This window comes from Zingiber officinale, chromosome 5B, assembly GCF_018446385.1.
Source record: "Zingiber officinale cultivar Zhangliang chromosome 5B, Zo_v1.1, whole genome shotgun sequence".
In the NCBI taxonomy this organism is placed as follows: domain Eukaryota; kingdom Viridiplantae; phylum Streptophyta; class Magnoliopsida; order Zingiberales; family Zingiberaceae; genus Zingiber; species Zingiber officinale.
In genome coordinates this window covers 126,199,767-126,217,289 of record NC_055995.1, presented here as the reverse complement: position 1 = coordinate 126,217,289, position 17,523 = coordinate 126,199,767, and the positions used below count along the sequence as shown (strand labels likewise).

The 17,523-nt window shown below is 47.1% G+C and overlaps 1 protein-coding gene and 1 pseudogene across 3 annotated transcripts in view; both read left to right on the top strand.

Moving 5' to 3' along the window:
- LOC121985851 (calmodulin-binding transcription activator 4-like) overlaps nucleotides 1-17,523 on the top strand; it is a 58,809-nt gene that overhangs the window by 21,260 nt on the left and 20,026 nt on the right. For all 3 annotated transcript variants that reach the window (XM_042539534.1, XM_042539535.1, XM_042539537.1), the window contains one exon: nucleotides 5,003-5,048. In XM_042539534.1, coding sequence (XP_042395468.1) covers nucleotides 5,003-5,048 — 46 coding nt within the window. The remainder of the gene's footprint in view (nucleotides 1-5,002; nucleotides 5,049-17,523) is intronic.
- On the top strand, nucleotides 6,787-7,715 carry LOC121985852 (annotated as a pseudogene).

Below are 17,523 nucleotides of genomic sequence, written 5' to 3'. Positions count from 1 at the left end.
AAATGAGATATCCGGACGAGTAACAATAAGGTAGCTTAGTTTTCCTACTAATTGCCTGTACCATTCAGGATTTGGAAGAGACTCTCCCTGATTTGACATGAGCTTGACATTAGGATTCATAGGGTTATCGACTGTCTTTGAGTTTAACATTCTTGTTTCTTCCAAAATATCCATTACATACTTCCTTTGGGATATGACGATTCCTTGTTTAGACTGTGCTATTTCTATCGCCAAGAAGTATTTGAGTTTACCGAGATCCTTTGTCTGGAAATGTTTGAAAAGATGTTGTTTCACCTGTGAAATCCCAAGATGATCACTACCTGTGATGACAATATCATCAACATAAACCACTACGTAGATGCAACCAGTAGATGAGTGGCGATAAAAGATAGAATGGTCAGCCTCGTTCCAAGTCATGTCAAACTGTTGAATTACAGTACTAAATCTACCGAATCATGTTCTGGGTGATCGCTTGAGGCTATATAAAAATTTCTGCAGGCGACATACAAGACCAAAAGACTCCCCCTTGAGCAACAAAACATGGAGGTTGTTCCATGTAGACTTCCTCGAGTAGATCACCATGTAAGAATGCATTTTTGATGTCTAACTGATAAAGAGGCCAATGGTGAATCACAACAATTGACAGGAATAGGCGTACAGAAGATATCTTGGCAACAGGAGAAAAATTATCCCCATAATCCAGTCCGAAGATCTGAGTATAGCATTTAGCGACAAGACGAGCCTTAAGTCTGTCAACCATATCGTCTGGACCAACCTTCACCGTATACACCCATCGACAACCAACAACTGACTTCCCTGGTAGAGGAACGAGGTCCCAAGTCCCACTACTCTGTAAAGCACAAATTTCATCGAGCATAGCCTGTTTCCATCCTGGATGGGCAAAAACATCACCTGCTGTCTTTGGAAGAGAAATAGACGACAAGGAAGAAAGACAAGAATAATAGGAAGGAGAAAGGCGATGATAACTCAAAGAAACATAGTGAGGAGAAGGATTACGAGTGGAATGCATACCCTTTTGAAGTGCAATGGAAATATCAGAGTCAGGAGATGGGACCGGAGGAAACGGCGAAAGACTTGACTCCAAAGATGTGTCCACGGCAGTGTCAGTGTTGGGCGGTGGTTAAGCAGGACCAGGACGACGCTGATAAACCTACAAAGGAGGAGACGAGGCTGGGGATGATAGAGGCACCCCCAGAGGATAAAAGATAGTCATTGGTGCAGGTGGAGATGGAGAAACCTCGGACTAGGAAGCGGGAGGCCCAAAAAATGAAACCGAATCAAAGAATGTAACATCAGCAGAGATGAAGTACCAATGAAGAGTAGGGGAATAACACTTGTACCCTTTCTAAGACCGTGGGTACCCAAGGAAAGCGCACTTATGAGACCGAGGAGAGAGTTTATCAATGCTAGGATCAAGATTATGAGCAAAACATATAGAACCAAAGACCCGAGGTGTGGTAAAGGATGTAGAGGATGATGAGGGTAGAGGATATGATAAGGTATTTTACCCTGGAGAGTGGAGGAAGGCATGCGATTGATGAGATAATACGCAATAAGTACGGTATCATCCCAAAACTGACGAGGAACTTGAGAATGGAGAAGAAGAGTCCGAGTGGTCTTAAGGAGATGACGATTCTTGTGTTCTGCAACCCCATTCTATTGAGGGGTATGAGGGCAAGACGTGTGATGCAACACACCATGAGATGCCAAGAAGGAATGAAACTGAGTAGAAAGATACTCGCGTGCATTATCACTTTGCAAAGTTCGAAGAGAAATACCAAACTGAGTTTTGATTTCATGAAAAAAAGATTGAAAAATAGAAAATAATTATGAACGTTCTTTCATTAGATATAACCATGTACAACGGGAAAAATTGTCTATAAAAGTAACAAAATATTGTGATCCCAATATAGAAGAAACACGACTCGGACCCCAAACATCAGAATGAACCAAAGCAAAGAGGGTCGTAGCCTGACTCGTACGAGGAGAAAAAGAACTACGAACATCCTTACCTAAATGACACGACTCACAAGACAAAAACTCTAAGTGAGAAAAACTAGGATGTAATTGTTTCAACTTATCAAGACCTGGATGCCCCAACTGAGCATGAATAAGAAGTGGAGATGCCGCCGCCGAACCAACAAGAGAGGGTTGTTGAAGCCGATAAAGACCATGAGACTCACATCCGAAGTCAATCATCCTCCCCGTACTCCGATCCCATAAGGAAACAGACGTTTTAGTAAAAGAAATGACACAATCAAGAGACCGAGTAAGTTGACTTATTGACAATAAATTAAAGGGAGCTTCGGGAACATAAAGAACATTATGAATGGAAAGAGACAGAAGGATGAACAATACCAATACTCTTGACTGAGTTTGGGAATCATGGGCCATGGTGACAATTGGTAAATAACCAGAAGTAGTGAGAGAAGAAAATAGGGATTTATTACTAGTGATATGATCTGTGGCCCCAAAATCAAGAACTCAAGGACCTGAAGAGCGAGATATGCCAACAAAGGAATTACCAGTGTGTGCAACAGTGGTAGTGGAGTTAGAAGCATGACGATCCTCAAACCATTTCAAAAAGTTATTATAGAAAGGTGGTGGGGTCGGGTCCGGTGTTAAATATGAAGTGGAAGCTAAAGAAGCAACAGAACTCTGAATGATCTGAGCAGCGCGAGGAGGTCGACCATGCAGACCCCAGTACTTATCAATCGTGTGACCCGGGCGGTGGCAATGATCACACCAAGGACGACTTTTGCCACCCTTGCGAGGCAGAGGTTTGGTGTTGTGTCGAGAGACCAAAGCTGACGAGTCAACAGGAACGGAAGGAGGCATCGTCAAGATCTTGGTCAGGACGCGGAGGAGATTCGCCCAGGTATTGCCCATGGTAGCTTCTGTGGGATTGCCCAAGATCTGATCACGAACATGAGAATAATCTGTGGGCAGACCATATAAAGCCAAGGATAAAAAATTTCTTCCGATTTTCAAGCTCTTCAATAGGACTGGTCGCAGGTGGTAGCAGTTCATTGAAGTCATAAAGAAGGCTAGAGACCGAACCCAGGCAAGTTGACATTGAATCCTTAATCTGATGGGTACTGAGGATGATCATGAGATCTTCACAAACTTGATATAGTCGCTGAGAGGTGTTTGTAAAGAGTTGTTGAGCCTGTGTCCAAACAGCTTTGCAGCTTTTGTGAGTACGGAAGACATTCGTAAGAGATGGATAGATAGTGGCTCGGATAATACAACACAACTGAGCGCCAACCTTCTTCCATAGAGGACCATCGGCGACTTGAACATCTTTTTCAGTTTGAGTGAGATGTGTCTCATAACCCTCTCCAACAAGCCAAAGCTCAATGTGAGATGCCCAAGAGACGTAATTTTTACCATCCAACTGCTCGAAAGAGAGGGGTGCAGTGACGTGGTTAGTAAAGATTGAGGTATCTGGCTTTGGGACGTCGGATATATCCATTGATTAGTTTGGAAAGAATTGTGAAGAAAGGCTCTTGGCTGCTGGAGAAAACAATGACGGAGAAGACAAGGGTCGTGGTTGCACCCGAGTCTCCGGTGAACAGGATGTGGCTGAGGAATCAGGAGAAGTTAGTGGTGTACTCCTGATTCGGCAGTTGGAACAACCTCACGGGCGAGCAACTGCGGAAGGTGGAGTGAAGGTTGGTGTCGCCGATCCACGGTGACGGTGGCTGCAGAACAACGACGGCGTGTCTGCGTGCGAAGAACGTCGAAGGAGAAGGCGTAACCCTTCTCGGAGGAGAAAGGAAGAAGAAGTGGTGCGGGAGGCGCTGTTTCGTGCCCTCGCATAAAATCGTGAGGAAGCCGCGATGCTGCGTTTTCCTGGTTGTAAGAGATGCCTTGGTTGTACTTCTCGGTGAGTTGGGTAGCGGCAGGGAGGACGGTGTTGGCCACCTGCGGGACAAGGGACTCACCAAAGAAGACGCGGATGATACGCTCTGTTGGAACAAGGGGAAGAAAATTAGGGTTTTGGCGAACGACACTGTGCGTGCACGAGAGAGGAACGACGGCGCAGAAAATTAGGGTTTTGGCTCTGATACCATGTTAAGAAGAGAAACCTGTGTCTTAGACACCACGGAGTTATTGTCTTATATATAGGAGAATATACAATATAATTACAATAATACCCCTAGTTATATTACAATATTCCAATAGGGGATAAAAGAGGCTTAAGGTTCTCCACTCAAAACACTAAAAGACAACCAAATCTAACTGATTCAATTCCAGTTCATCAAAGACTCATCTAGATTGGGCTTGATTCAAGCCTGATTTAAACCCAAAGCACATGCAGATTTCATTTCCACCTAGTGCAACCTTCAATTAGCCAATCTACCCTCAATTTGAACCCAAATTTGGTTCAGATACCATAAAATCAGGAAATAAGGTTTACTGGTTCAGTCATAAATACTACTAGTTACCCCTGATTAACTTCGCGATCCATTAGTTAGCCTTAATTAAACCTCAGTAGGTAACAATTAGTTCTTGGACACTAGATTGATTTAAAATATCAATTTTTTTCTTGCATATCTCTCCGGTATCTCAACTTCTCTGTATTGTCACTCCATTTCTGCCTTGTGCCATCCACTTTAGCCTGGAGCTCATTGTGTTGTCTTTCAAGTTTCATCTCTTCTCTTCTCTCATAATTCATAAGGGTACATTAATTCAATTATCACATGCAAATCACTAACTTGAGATTTATTGGTTCAAGACTAATATGAACATAGTATTGTTTCAAGTGTAGTTTGACAAGATACATAAAAAGTATCCATATGGCAAGTATGCCAAGGGCACTGATATGGATGAAAGCCTATTGAATTTCAATAAATTCAATCCTCATTATATTCTTCGTATTGTTTGGAATATTTAATTGTTTAAATACAATTTCAGGATGTGTTTTTTCAGCCATGTTGCTGTGATTTTAGATATCTTATTCAAGGTTTGCTTGCAGGGCCTTTGAGCACATAGTTCTTGTGCATTACAGAGATGTTGTCGAGGTATGTTGCTTCAAGGTTTTACATGGATGATTCTCTTTTTCTGCTGATTATGTCTTGTTACTTAGAGCACTCCAATGTGAAATGAGAAGGATTCATATTAATCATCTGAAAAAGGAAATACGAATTCTGGAAGAAATTAGTTAAGATATATTCAATCCATTAGGTGTCTCTCTAAAAACCTTTCTTTATCTTACCCGTTTGAGCTTTTGTAATTAGGTTTAACATCGATTGTTGATGTTGAGTTAAGCCTTCTACTGAAGTTCTTCAATTTCATTTTCATTTCTATTGCTCTTGTTATCATGAGTGGCTTTTCCATGTGAATGGAACCTATTGGGATTTATTAAAGTTGTGCATCAAAGTTCAAACCTGATTTGAGAATTCACTTCTTTTCTTGTTCTTGAAAGAGAAGGGAGGACAAAAGGGGTGGGATTGCCTGGTAGTATTTGGTGGCTTCATAGTATAATGGAAGAAATATATTACTGTTATCCTGCTTAGAATGAAGTTATGTAGGATTTAAATGCAAGATCAGTTCAATTAGATTACACTTTTTCCCTGGATGTATTAACTGTACTTTTCCTTTTAATGCAGGGAGAATTTTTTATCCACATATTTTCCTTAGGAAACCAACACATGAAATTATAGATGTGTATATCTGGAAAACGACTTTGACTTCAAAGTAGAGTCTATAGACCTGAAGTGATTGTGAAATTATTAACTATAGCAGGTTCTCTAAGTTGTCTATTCAGAGGGATCCAGTAAAAAACATCATTTGATTGCACTATTTCAACTCTTTATTTATACTTTTATATCTGAACATGGTGCTGTTAAAAATAATCCTTTTAGGGGTTCTTGGGGTTGAAAATATCTGGAAAACTGTGCTTGTGTTCTCTCTTGTTTGCACTATTCTTCTAATTATTGTAGTATTGTCATTATATATTAGTTACCATATTATCTATATATATTAGTTAATATATCTGTCAATTAGTTAATTGTCAATTAGTTTAATTATAATTTTCTAAGATAGATTCCTAGTTTGTATATAAATATGCCTCACTCTTCAATAAAGAGTATCAATTCTTTTTATCTCAAATAACATGGTATCAGAGCAACTTCGAAATTAGGGATTCAAAATTAGGTTTCATCTCCACCTCTTCTACCTCTCACGTACTTTCATCTTCGCGCATGTCACTTCCTCACCGTTGCCCACACGCAAGTGCCTCCACCAGCCGGCCATGACCTCCTCGTTAACACTCTTTCCTTCCCTCCTCCGTTCGCGCACGAAGTCGACTGCTAGTCGTCGACGCAAGTCATTGTTGCACCTCCCCTTCGCCGGTGTACAACGCACAGGGCTACTCCTGTGCTAACCCATCGCCGCACCAGGTGCCGACTCTCCTTCCACGATGTCGTGGTCTTAGATTCCGGCTGTCAAGTAGCCATCGCGTAAGGCCTATCCACGACAATCGCTGTCGTTTGCGATGCTCTCCTGATATCGTCATCAGAAGCATTGCCAACATCGCCCAATCTCGGTCGTCAGTGATCCTTGCCGTCAGCTTAAACCTATCACCCTGCTTTCCTCAACGCGAACAACACCTAGGCACGTGTGGGTTATCTGTACTTGTTGGTTTGGATCTTCCTTCGGATATCTGTTGGTTTGGATATCTGTATTTTAAGCCTTCGGATATCTGTACTTGTTGGTTTGGATCTTCCTTCTTTTATTTGATTTTCTTTAGGATGTCTTATGGCTTAAAATAAGCTTTCTATTGTGACTGATGTGATGCTTGTGATATCTAAAATCATGGACTATAAGTTAAATGGTTCAAACCATTTGGATTGGAGTAAGATTTTTCGTCTTTATCTATGAAGTATTGACAAAAATGGTCATTTGACTAATGAACCTCAAGATTATTCGAAGCAAACATGGCTTAGAGAGGATGCTCGCTTGTTCCTTCAGATTCAGAATTGTATTGATAGTGAGGTAATTGGTTTAATCAATCATTGTGAGTTTGTTAAAGAACTAATGGATTACTTGAAATTTTTGTACTGGAAAAGAAATCTGTCCTGCATGTATGAGGTTTGCAAAGCATTTTACGGTATCAATTATTTTATGGCATTCAAGAAGACATATGAGGAGCTTAATATGTTGCCGCCCTTTAGCCTTGATGTGAAGGTTCAACAACGCCAACTAGAACAAATGTCTTTCATGAGCTTCCTCGCTGACTTATCTCCTGACTTTGAGTCCGCTAAGTCATAAGTTCTCTATGGTTCTAAGGTCTCTTCTTTGCAAGATGTATTTAGTCATGTTCTTTATACAGAAAGTATTGCACCTATTCTGCTTAGTGGTGCTTTGGTGAGTCGCAATACTAATTATGTGTCATTAAGATCAACTAGTTACAGTGGAAACAAAGGAGGTGACTCACATGACTTTGAAACTCGAATGGCGAATTCGGGTAGTATTATGTGCAACTAGTATCGTAAATTAGGTCATCTTCAGTATAAAAATCAGCAAAATAATTGACCCATATATCCACTAATGATGTCTCTTATAAATCGGTCTTTATCTTTGCAGATAAATTTGCCAAGTTCTCACAATATCAGGAATCACTCAAGTCTTTATCTCCCTTTATCATTGCTATTGTTGATTCCGGTAAATAAAACACATGTCTTCCTTCCTCATCCTCCAAATGGGTTGATCCTGTCCGAAAGCTGAATCAACGGACGCTGGGCACGTGGCGCTCTCCAAATTGCTGACGTAGATCTCCGACCGGTCATACGGACCTCCGGCGAACCTGCAAAGAAGTCGGGCCGGGAAGGGGTTCCCGGCGACGACCCTCCGACGCTCAAGTCAGGTAAGTGGACAACAAAGAAGTGGCTCCGAATATGCCAGAATGCGTACCTCCAATGAAGGGTGAGACTCTTTATATAGAGCTGCGAAGAGGCTCGCGCACACATACCGAAGCGCGTACGTGTCCCCAGCCCATACCTCAGCATGGGCTTGTCAGACAAACTTACCTGACACCATACTGCTATAGTCCGAGCTCGTCTCTGACGGGACAGCGGAGCCCTCTGTCATAAGATCCTGCGTATGGCCTGCTCGTCGAACATGCCCGCTGTCAGAAGATGTTCCCTTGTCCTTTTGTCTCTTCTTACTTCATGCCGAGCGTCCGGCCGGTCGGCAATTCCATCATGTTCGGCCGGTCGGTCCGCTCGGGAGAATCCCAGTAGTGTGCTCCGTGGACTATTAGCAGTATTGCTACTTTATGCCTTCGGTCGAGCGAGCCACCCGCTCGGCCATACGACCTTGTTCAACATGAGCGTCGGAACCCCGACTCCCGCTGGGGTGCCTTTGCTTTCAGTTAGACTCCGGTCGGCCGGTTGGTCCAACCCTTTTCTGGTCGTCCGGTCGGGTCAACCCTCTCTGGTAGGCCGTTCGGCCCACCCTTCTCCGATAATCCTTTTAACCTTTTGACCTCCACGTGGCATTGACTTCTCGAAAAGGGGGTCCCCTGTTCTTACCGCCGGATCACTTGCCTCCCCGTCAAGTCCAGTCAAAGGAGGCGATTAGTCCGACTGACTGGACCATCAGTTTAGCCGAACGGCGTCCTTCAGCTACCATCCGCTCGGAATCAAAGGGGGTAGCCAAAACGCCAGTCAACATCACCCTCCCTCTGATCTCCTCGGAAGTTGCACCAATCTCCGTCATTAAGGCCAAGCACGCGCCCTGCGCCTCGATAAGGCGCTTATTAAATGCTCCCCTGTGGCGGAATGCCACGTGGCATTGCTGCCGTCAGCGTACGGCGGCGGCGTCGCAGGCGACGAGACCGAGGCGGTTCGAAATCAAGGGCCCGATGCACGCTCCGATTCTCGCGACCTGGATCCAACGGTGGAGGCCGCTCGGGCTCCGCCCTATAAAATCTTCGCTTTCTCCTCTCTTCGCCGCATTTGCGTCTGTGCGAGTCCACTGCTTCTTGCGCTCCAGACTCCCGACGATCTCGCGCTTCTGTTTCCGGCGATCTCCGGTGCTCTCTCCTCGATCTTCCTCTTCATCGTAAGGTTCTTCCTCCTCTCTTTGGTTCTAGCATTTTCTTTGCACTTCTTTCCCAAGTTTTCGTCCTCGGGGGTACTGTTTCGTTGCCGTCTTCTTCCTTTTATCCTTTTATCTTTTTTGGTTTCGTCCGCTCGAACAATGGCTAGCTCTTCTCAGCCACAAGACGAAGCCCTCGGCCCATGGTATACTCTACCATGGAGTCGCGCTTCGATCGGCGCGACGCTGATCTTTTGATAGAAAATTTTGACATCCCTTCTGATTTCGAAGTCATTTTACCCGGTCCCTCCGCTCGGCCTCATAAACCGCCGCGCGGAGCCTTTTGTGTTTTCCGCGACCAGTTTACAGCCGGTCTGCGATTTCCCATTCATCCTTTCATCGTTGACGTCTGCAACTTTTTCGGCATTCCGCTCGGAAGCCTAGTCCCCAATACCTTCCGCCTTTTATGCGGCGTCGTTGTCCTGTTCAAAATCCACACTATCCCCCTCCGACCGGAGGTTTTCTATTATTTTTATTACCCTAAACAGTCCGAGCTGGGCACATATATGTTCCAGGCTCGGCCCGGCCTAGTTTTCTTCAAAAACTTCCTTCTTCCAATAAGCATTGGAAAGAATTTTATTTCTACCTTCGCATGCCCGAGCGGGCCCCCTTCCTGACGAAGTGGCAGATCGGACCACCAACCTCCCCAGAGCTCAAAAGATTCAAGACCCGGCCGGATTATCTACACGCTGCCAATATGCTTGCCAGTTTGCGGGTCGACATCACCAAATTCCTTTCAGAAGGGGTTATGTACATATTCGGGCTGAGTCCGATCAGAACACCCCTCCTGAGCGGCTTCGGTAAGAATTTTACTTGTGCATTCGCTTTGATTGCTAACTGATTTCCTCCTTTTTCCTTTGCAGCAAACATTGTCATGGAGTCGGTGATGGCTGGAATTCTGAAAAAGAAGGCAGCGGCGCTCGAAGCCGCGGCAGCCAAAGAAATGGAGACGCTCGGCATCCCGCCGGTCGGCTCGTATAAAGGGGAAAGCGGGACTCATGAAGAGTCGGCCGCTCAGGCCTCTCAACAAAATGTGGCAAGAGGAGCCACCCCCAGTGGGGGACCAACTGTTCAAGAGGAAGGCTCCGCTCAGGAGGAAGAGGAACAACCCGGACAAAAGAGGCGCCGAGTGGAGACTCCACTCCGATCGGCCACGTCTGCGGTCCAACCATCCGAGCGGGTTACTGCAACCGCTCGCGGCAAGGCTCCAGAGGTCGAGGCTATTTCCTCCGACCGGACTCCATCTCAATTGGACGCGCCGGCGGACCCTCTTGAGGCCGTCCCTGTCAGCATTCTTCCGCCCGCTCCCCACCGAGTCCAGCGTTCAACAATTTTATCTCAATTTTCGGCGCCAGCTTCCGATCGTCTCCCGTCTTCCGCTCGGACAACCCCCGGTCATGGCTGCACTGTCCAGGTCACACTTCACCTTCCGACTGAAGAATTGCTACCCGAGGCCGATCGCCCAACCGCGCCCGAGCACACAATTACCCTGAAGGGGCCCCTAGCCGAAATGTGGGCCGACGCTCGGGCGCGCGTCGCGATGATCCCCCTCCGCAATTTGGCTAACAACCATATGCAAGAGGCCACGGGGGTAAGTTCGTTTTCTTCTAAGTTTTGTATGCATTCCTTCCGATCGGCCACCTACAACTTCTATTTTCTTTTCTTTTTCGTCAGAGATGGGTGGAGGAAATAGCTGTCTCCAACCGCCTGGCGATGGTGGACGAGGAATTGAGATAACTGAAGGCTGCAAGCGGTCCGTCCGGCTCTCAAGGCCCCTCGTATGCCGAGTTGCAGAAGGAGCTGAAGAAGGCTCAAGCTTTGCTGGCGGCCGAGCAGAAGAAGACGGCCGATCAGCCGCCGATGCTTCTCGAGCGGCCTTTAAAGAATACCAGGAGGCCGAACCAAGCCGAGTCGCTGCCCTGCAACAGAAATATATCCGTTCGGCCGAATTTTCGGAGAAGGTCTGCGAGCGGATGTATACTGCGTTTGACCTTGCTATGACCGCCACGATGACATATTTGAAGTCCAAGGGGCAACTTCCCGAGTCCGCCGCCATCCCGGCCGCAGATCAAGTGGCTCTTCTTGACAATATCCCGAAGGATCTGTACGATTATCTTGAATAAGAAATTTAGTTGTAATTCGGCCGCTCGGGTGAAGACTACCTTTTTTGTAATTTGGCCGCTCGGCCTTAGTTTCTATAATGCTATGCCTTTCCCTTTGCTAATCCATATGCGTGTTGTCCACTCGGCTCGCTAACTACCGTTTATATTCGCCTGCTTCTCCTCGTAGTTCTCCCTTTCATCCCACCTTTCTTGTATTCGAAAGGGGTTTTTATGAAGTATTTCGCGTGGATAGTCTGCTCGGATGAAGGTATACTTTTTCGCAAATGGAATTTTTCGCATGCTATTCGCCAAGTACCTTTGGTTACTTGGCCGCTCGGCAAAACGATCCCTCAGTCGACTTTATTATCTTAGTCAACGTGACCTGATATTTAACGTCGGGGCTCGACGGTCTTCCACTCGGAAGATTTATAGACACCGGCTCGTCTCTCGATTTTTAACGTCGGAGCTCGACGGTCTTCCGCTCGGAGGGTTTATAGACGCCGGCTCGTCTCTCGATTTTTAACGTCGGAGCTCGACGGTCTTCCGCTCGGAGGGTTTATAGACGCCGGCTCGTCTCTCGATTTTTAACGTCGGAGCTCGACGGCCTTTAAGGCTAATTTTGACACTGCCGTTCGGCTAAGCTATTTGCCATCCTTTCATCATTTCTGCTTCCTGCATTACAAGTACAAAGGCGACCAAAACATATATAAAATTACATCAGCGCACCTCTCACCCAGCTCGGTACGGCTGGAGATGATTCGCGCTCCTTGGTCGATCTAGCCGACGTCCGTCTTCATCCTCCAAATAATAAGCACCCGAGCGGAGCTTTTCGATGACTTTGAAGGGGCCTCCAGCTTGCCGACGTCGCCGACCGGCTTTACTTTCTTCCAGACAAGGTCGCCAACTTGGAATGCCCTAGGGATCACGCGCCGATTGTAGTTTTGCTTCATTCTTTGCCGGTACGCCATCAGCCGGACGGACGCCTTGGCTCGCTCTTCGTCGACCAAATCCAACTCCATGTTCCTCCGCTCGGCGTTGTCATCATCATAGTTCTGGATCCGGACGGACTCGACGTCGACTTCGACAGGAATAACCGCTTCGCCTTCATACACCAGATGGAAAGGCGTGACGCCCATTCCTTCCTTTGGGGTTGTTTGGATGACCCATAGGACGCCCGACACTTCCTCCACCCAGCTTCCTCCCAAATGGTCGAGCCGAGCGCGCACAATGCGAAGAATTTCCCGGTTGGCTACTTCGGCTTGACCATTGCTTTGGGGGTACGCCACGGAACTTGATTTTCTAGTGGAAGGTGGAGACGGCCGCTTGGAATTCACTGAGAGCCGGTCGTCCCAAGATGACGTTGTATGGCGACGGAGAGTCCACCACGACGAAGTTTGCAGTCCGCGTCCTTCTGAGCGGCTCCTCTCCCAGCGAAATAGCCAGTCGGATTTGTCCGACCGGCATAACTTCATTGCCCGTAAACCCGTAGAGGGGGGTTGTCATGGGCAGCAGCTCGGCTCGATCAATTTGTAGTTGATCGAAGGCCTTTTTGAATATGATATTGACCGAGCTTCCTGTGTCAATAAAAACGCGGTGAATAGTGTAGTTGGCTATTACCGCTTTGATGAGGAGAGCATCGTCATGCGGCACTTCGACTCCCTCCAAGTCCTTGGGCCCGAAGCTGATTTCGGGTCCGCTCGCCCGTTCTTGGCTGCAGCCGACCGCATGGATCTGGAGCTGCCGGACGCTCGACTTTCTTGCTCGGTTAGAGTCGTCTCCGGTCGGCCCACCAGCTATAATGTTGATTTCGCCTCGGGAAGTGTTACTTCTATTTTCTTCTTCCCGAGCGGACGGTCGGGGTCGCTCTCGAGACATCCGGGGATTCTCACGCCTCAGAGTGTGATGTTGCTCGGGAGTCTGTTGTTGTCGCCTGTCGGCTACCATCCGATCGGCTTCACGAGGCCTCTGTCGCCTGTCGGATGATGGCGATCGGCGGTGGCCACCCCGGGGCACGGGGTGGGCAATCAGTGGAAGGCTTCTGCAATCCCTTGTATTGTGCGTGTCGGTCCGATGGAAAGAGCAGAACATAGGGGTCCATACCTTCCTCTTTGGTTTGAGCCGCTCGACAGCTACTTCTTGTACATGGGACCTAGCCTGGGGGAGCGGATTGCTTCGGCCCTCGGTCCTCTGGGCGGCTGATGAGCATTGTCTGGCTTCCGCTCGGCAGGGGGAGCCCGCTCAGTGGGAGTTTCCTTTCTTCATGCCGCTTGGGCTTCCTCCACGTTGATGTATTCATTGGCTCGGTGTAGCATACGGTCGTAGTCCCGGGGCGGCTTCCGAATGAGCGATCGGAAGAAGTCCCCGTCCACGAGGCCTTGCGTGAAGGCATTCATCATGGTTTCCGAGGTGACCGTTGGAATATCCATGGCCACCCTGTTGAACCGCTGGATATAGGCTCGGAGCGATTCGCGGGCTTCTTGTTTGATGGCAAACAGACTCACACTAGTCTTCTGATAGCGCCTACTGCTTGCAAAGTGGTGAAAGAAGGTCGTGCGGAAGTCCTTGAAACTTGAGATAGATCCGTCCGGCAATCTCCGAAATCACCGTTGAGCCGATCTCGAGAGGGTGGTTAGAAAAACTCGACACTTCACCCCATCTGTGTATTGATGAAGGGTAGCCGTGTTGTCGAACTTACCCAAATGATCATCCGGGTCGGTAGTTCCATTGTATTCACCGATCGCCGGGGGCACATAGTGCTTTGGCAAAGGGTCTTGTAGAATAGCCTCTGAGAATTGACGGTTGATCCGTTCGGGCGAGGCGTCCGCTCGGGGGGCTTTGCCTTTTCTGCTGTCTCGTCTTGGTACTTCATCTGAAGAAGATCCTCGATCACGATTAACTGCTACGGCTTTAGGAGTGCGGAATAGGGCTCGATGGAATGGAACTGTGGCCGGCGGTGCTTCCGCTCGGCCACCTGATGCTGATGTTGCTTGCTGCTCAATCCGCTCGGCTTGCGATTTTTGTCTTTGTTCCACAAGCTTAGCGGCTCTTGTCTCGATCAAAGCGTCGAGCTCCTCTGTGGAGAGCATCACCGAGTGCGGTCGTCCAGCCTCGTCCATTGCTTCCGATCGGATTCAGGAGCGTTCCCACAGACGGCGCCAAATTGATCCTGCCCGAAAGCTGAATCAACGAACGCTGGGCACGTGGCGCTCTCCGAGTTGCTGACGTAGATCTCCGACCGGTCATACGGACCTCCGGCGAACCTGCAAAGAAGTCGGGCCGGGAAGGGGTTTCCGGCGATGACCCTCCGACGCTCAAGTCAGGTAAGTGGACAACAAAGAAGTGGCTCCGAATATGCCAGAATGCGTACCTCCAATGAACGGTGAGGCTCTTTATATAGAGCTGCGAAGAGGCTCGCGCACACATACCAAAGCGCGTACGTGTCCCCAGCCCATACCTCAGCATGGGCTTGTCAGACAAACTTACCTGATACCATACTGCTACAGTCCGAGCACGTCTCTGACGGGACAGCGGAGCTCTCTGTCATAAGATCCTGCGTATGGCCTGCTCGTCGAACATGCCCGCTGTCAGAAGATGTTCCCTTGTCCTTTTGTCTCTTCTTACCTCATGCCGAGCGTCCGGCCGGTCGGCAGTTCCATCACGTTCGGCCGGTCGGTCCGCTCAGGAGAATCCCAGTAGTGTGCTCCGTGGACTATTAGCAGTATTGCTACTTTATGCCTTTGGCTGAGCGAGCCACCCGCTCGGCCATACGACCTTGTTCAACATGAGCGTCGGAACCCCGACTCCTGTTGGGGTGCCTTTGCTTTCAGTTAGACTCCGGTCGGCCGGTTGGTCCAACCCTTTTCGGGTCGTCTGGTCGGGTCAACCCTCTCTGGTAGGCCGGTCGGCCCACCCTTCTCCGATAATCCTTTTAACCTTTTGACCTCCACGTGGCATTGACTTCTCGAAAAGGGGGTCCCCTGTTCTTACCGCCGGATCACTTGCCTCCCCGTCAAGTCCAGTCGAAGGAGGCGATTAGTCCGACTGACTGGACCATCAGTTTAGCCGAACGGCGTCCTTCAGCTACCATCCGCTCGGAATCAAAGGGGGTAGCCAAAACGCCAGTCAACGTCACCCTCCCTCTGATCTCCTCGGAAGTTGCACCAATCTCCGTCATTAAGGCCAAGCACGCGCCGTGCGCCTCGATAAGGCGCTTATTAAATGCTCCCCTGTGGCGGAATGCCACGTGGCATTGCTGCCGTCAGCGTACGGCGGCGGCGTCGCAGGCGACGAGACCGAGGCGGTTCAAAATCAAGGGCCCGATGCACGCTCCGATTCTCGCGACCTGGATCCAATGGTGGAGGCCGCTCGGGCTCCGCCCTATAAAATCTTCGCTTTCTCCTCTCTTCGCCGCATTTGCGTCTGTGCGAGTTCACTGCTTCTTGCGCTCCAGACTCCCGGCGATCTCGCGCTTCTGTTTCCGGCGATCTCCGGTGCTCTCTCCTCGATCTTCCTCTTCGTCGTAAGGTTCTTCCTCCTCTCTTTGGTTCTGGCATATTCGGAGCCACTTCTTTGTTGTCCACTTACCTGACTTGAGCGTCGGAGGGTCGTCGCCGGGAACCCCTTCCCGGCTCGACTTCTTTGCAGGTTCGCCGGAGGTCCGTACGACCGGTCGGAGATCTACGTCAGCAACTCGAAGAGCGCCACGTGCCCAACGTCCGTTGATTCAGCTTTCGGACAGGATCATGGGCCATATTGATTCTGGTACCACGGATCATATAATAGGTAATTCTATTCTCTTTTTTATTTTTCAGTCCAAAGCTAACACTCTTACCGTTACTTTAGCTAATGGGTCTTCATCTTGTGTTTGTTGGTCTGACACTATCAATCCTACCCCTTTGCTTCTTCTGTCCTCCGTTTACATTTACCTAATTTATCCTTTAATTTGCTCTTTGTCAATCAATTAACTCGTAATCTTAACTGTTGCATCTCATTACTTATTTTAGAATCTTTTGACGAAGAAGATTATAGGTAAAGGACATGAATCTGGAGGCCTCACATTCTTGACGCACTGCTGCCAAATTCTTTTGCTTGCTCTAGTGTCACTTCTCCTTTCGAAACTCATTGTAGGTTGGGATATCCATTTCTCCCCTTTGCTCAAAAAACTTTGTTCACAATATAGTAAGGTGTCTTCATTAGATTGTGAGTCATGTCAATTTACAAAATATCACTGTCTTAGTTTAAGTCCTAGTGCAAATAAACATGCTATTATTCATTTTGAATTAGTTCATTCTGATATTTGGGGTCCTTGTCTTATTTTGTCTAAACCTGGTTTTAGATATTTAGTTTCTTTTATGGATGATTATTCTCGTGTAACTTAGTTATATTTAATGAAAAATAGTTCTGAGTTATTTTATCTGTTTTGTGCATTTTGTGCTGAGATTAAAACTCAGTTCAATGCGTCCAGTCGTACTTTGCGAAGTGATAATGCTAAGGAATATACACCTAGTTTATTCTAATCTTATATGGGTCAGAATGACATACTACACGAAACCTCTTGTGTTGATACTCCATCCCAAAATGGTGCGGCCTGAATGTAAAGACAGACATCTTCTTGAAACTGCACGGGCCCTTTTATTTCAATTGAATGTTCCCAAAGATTTTTTTTTTTTATTTTGGGGATTGATGCAGTTTCTACGACATGTTTTCTCATTAACCGCATGCCATGCTCTGTTCTTCATGGTGAGATCCCTTACAAAATCTTTTTCCCAATAAGTTGTTTCCTGTTAACCCTAGGATATTTGGTAGTACTTGTTTTATTCGGTCTACATATCACGAAATTTGATCCCAAGTCTTTAAAGTGTATCTTCCGTTCTCATCTTCAGAAAGATTATAGGTGTTATTGACAAAAATCTTGTCTCAATTGATGTTACCTTCATGGAAAACAAGCCTTATTTCCATTCTTCACCTATTCCGATTCGTTAAAGGGAGGAGGATGATTTGTTGGTGTATTCGAACACATCCTTTGCACCTGTCTCAAAACTGATGCTTGTCATACCTCCTATTATTCAAGTCTACACCAGACGTCAACCTCTTGATTCATGTCCTGCACCTACTACTTCATCATTGGATCCACTCTCGAGCGATGATCTTTCTATTGTGTTTTACAAAGGTAAATGTCAGTATATTTATCCTACTTTTTTTGTTTCTTATAACGGCTTGTCATCTTCCTCTTGTTCTTTTATTACTTCACTTGACTCTATCTCTATTCCTAAAACTATCCGTGAGGTCATAT